Raw genomic sequence first — 3,004 nt, 5'->3', positions numbered from 1 at the left:
TAAGGAGAAAATTCATAACAACATTGTTTTTTGTTTTGAATTTTCTTTTAATGTTTCTATTTTCCCACAACCATTTTCCCAAAACCTCAGAAAATCCATAGCTTCCATGGATAAGAAACAAAGGAGAAAGAATCCAAAGGTCAAAGGAGAGCGATGTCGTTTTTTGTTTTGAGTTTTTTTTATGTTTCTATTTTCCTTTTGTGTAAATATAGAAAATTAGAGGGAAAGTAAAGCAATTTAGTGTTTTTCGTAGTTCGATTTGAGTTTTCTTTAATCACAATTTTGAAATTTTAATTTAATTAATATTATTTTAATCATATATTAATAAAATAATAATAAATGCCACATCATACATAAATAATAATAAAATAAGTTAGGATGATTAAAATATGAGTAATTTAAAAGTTGAGTGATTAAATTGAAATTTTTTAAAGTTTAGTGATCAAAATCTAAGAGAGAATATAGTTGAATGATGAATGACATAATTTACTCAATTTATAACAATATTAGTCAGAGGATTGGGTTCCTTGATGTGCCACGTCAGCACAAAGTAACGAAGTAGTTGGTCAATGACAAAAATATAAGTCAAAAGATCACATTAAATTCTTTTTCAAGTTAAAGTGCTATATTGATCTAAAAAAATTATAGGGGTTACATTGAGTTTTTTTTCAAGTGCAGAAACCTTTGATACTTTTAAATTTTTTTTAAAAAAAAGGTTAAAAGATGACATATAATAAGAAATCCCACGTCGGGAGCAGCTCTCAAAAAAGCTACGTTAATTGATTATAATATTAATTATTTATTTTTATATTCATTTTTTAACGAAAAAAATAATTGCATCTTATAATTAAGTTTACAATGTAATATAATAAGAATATTCTTTGAAAAAAAATTATTTATGAATTGTAAAATAAATATTTATTATCTAATTATTACATACATATTAACGTAATTTGCAAAGGACTTGCAAAGATTATTTATATATTATAAGTATTCTTTTGTTTTTAATGACATAAACTCATTGATACTTTTTATAACGCACAAGTTCATAGTTAAAGTTGAAGACCACTTTATAAACTGAAAAGCCTATTGCCATGAAATAGATGTTATTGAAATAAAAACACGAAGAAGTGTGTTTAACTTCCTCCGTCAAACCAGCACTGAAAACACCATTTGATCCGAGCAATGGCCTTGAGCCATGAAGTAATGCTGGCCGGACTCGAGCAGGGTCACCGTGATGTTTCCGCTCTTGTCGAAGAACTTAGCATCACTTGCGTTGCAAGCGATGAACTTAAACTGTGTCACCTCCGCCACGCTATAATCTTTGGTAGGATCATAGTTGAACACTATTCAATCAACATAAAAGAAAAAAAATATACATAAAGTTTTCGCAGATATTAACACAATATAACATATTTCGTAAAATGAATGGCGAAGGAAGCAGACCCAAAGTGTCGCCTAGCTTAATGGACTTGCTACGAACCCAACTATAATAGTTAACGAACGGTCGCCAGCCAAGCTGGTCACCTACTGTATGCTCTGCCGCCAAACTCGATCCCACATAGGATAGAATAAAAAACAAAGCCATGAACTTGACTGCGGAGCTTGCCATTTGGTGCATGTTTCAGCGATAAAGGGAAGATCTATAGGGAATGGATAATAATAGGTTGGTTTTATAGTGGGAAAGGACTGAGTTAGTTCGATAAAAAAAAAGGGCTGAGTTGGGTTCGTTGGGCAATGCTTCTTGTGATTCTTGCATTTAATTCTAATGACTACTGATTTCTTTTGATTTTTTCCCTAAAATATCGCCCTGAAAAAATTAATATTCATTTTAATACCACTTTCTACTTCATTTTCAGATTTACACCCTTTTCAGTCATGAAATGAATATTAATTAGCCCTTGTAATATACAATTTTTTTAAAAATAGCACGTGTGATTACAAGGTCATATTTATCCAGAACATTTAACCATTGACCATGCACACACACGCTACAGATGTAATTATTCGAATTTAGGATCTCTAAGGAAAAAACCACCACCCTTAACCACTAAGGTCACTTGATGGATTCATGGTATACAAAAATTATGTGTTTTCTCAAAGATCAAATTACATGGATATGAAACTACAAGTTAATGTCATTACATTACATTACATGGATATGAAATAACAAGTTAATGTTATTACATTTACGATGAGTACATAATTTATGAAATTGTTACAAGTAGTGGTTATGCTAACAGGCTTTGATAGTGGGTTATGGTGAGGTGGTAGTCAACAGATGCAATTATATTATTGTATTTTTCTTCCAAGGAATGATCTTCGAATTAATGATCAACCGATTATTGAGTAAACACGAATTTATTCAATGGCATAAAACAAAACCATCTATGTAAAAAAGAGTTATCCGTAACTCAGCTCAACATATCTAGTTTCATTTTAATCCATTTGAATGATGATTTGAATTAGCTTACTCCAAGATGCCTTCTTCGTTGGCGAATCATAATCATTCTTCCAACTGATGAGTTCATGACCCATTGCATTGGATTCCCATATCCACATAACATGTTTCTGATATGTGGAATCCTACCTTCCATATGCTGTTGATAATATTGCTACATTCAAGTTGGAACTTTTCAATGGAACATGATTTCTCGCAGGTGAAATCCCATGCGATGGAGTTAGCAAAACTGATAGAAAACGAAGATGGTGTTGCTGCTGCGGTGGATGCATTTCACCAGCATTTACCTCCAGAGCTACCATTGCCTACTGCAGAGTTGGAGGTAAATGATCATCCAAACCCTTTACAGTGGTTCTTTCAATTGGAAAATTATGCCGCCTGCCTTGTGTATTGTGGCAATCTTAGATTATCTAACAAAGGTTAATTTTCTTAACCTCGTTCCCATTTAGATTTTTTTAAAAAAATTTGTTTTTTTCATTATATTTGTCATAACCGTCCTTCAAGTAGGCTGGAATCGAGTTTCGACTTTATTTTGATTCGTTG

At 31.7% G+C, this 3,004-nt stretch overlaps 1 protein-coding gene across 1 annotated transcript; it reads right to left on the bottom strand.

Moving 5' to 3' along the window:
- Positions 1-1,132: 1,132 nt before the first annotated feature.
- Positions 1,133-1,612, bottom strand: LOC120217033 (blue copper protein-like). The gene is made up of 2 exons (XM_039214259.1): positions 1,447-1,612; positions 1,133-1,346 (listed from the first exon to the last, which is right to left on the bottom strand). Exons 1-2 carry the CDS (start codon positions 1,610-1,612, stop codon positions 1,150-1,152), a joined length of 363 nt encoding a protein of 120 aa, XP_039070190.1. The 3' UTR covers positions 1,133-1,149.
- Positions 1,613-3,004: the final 1,392 nt, after the last annotated feature.

This window comes from Hibiscus syriacus, unplaced genomic scaffold (assembly GCF_006381635.1).
Source record: "Hibiscus syriacus cultivar Baekdansim isolate YM2019G1 unplaced genomic scaffold, ASM638163v2 tig00110177_pilon, whole genome shotgun sequence".
NCBI lineage: Eukaryota > Viridiplantae > Streptophyta > Magnoliopsida > Malvales > Malvaceae > Hibiscus > Hibiscus syriacus.
The sequence above is the reverse complement of the archived record's forward strand: the minus strand, read 5'-3'. Positions and strand labels throughout refer to the sequence as shown.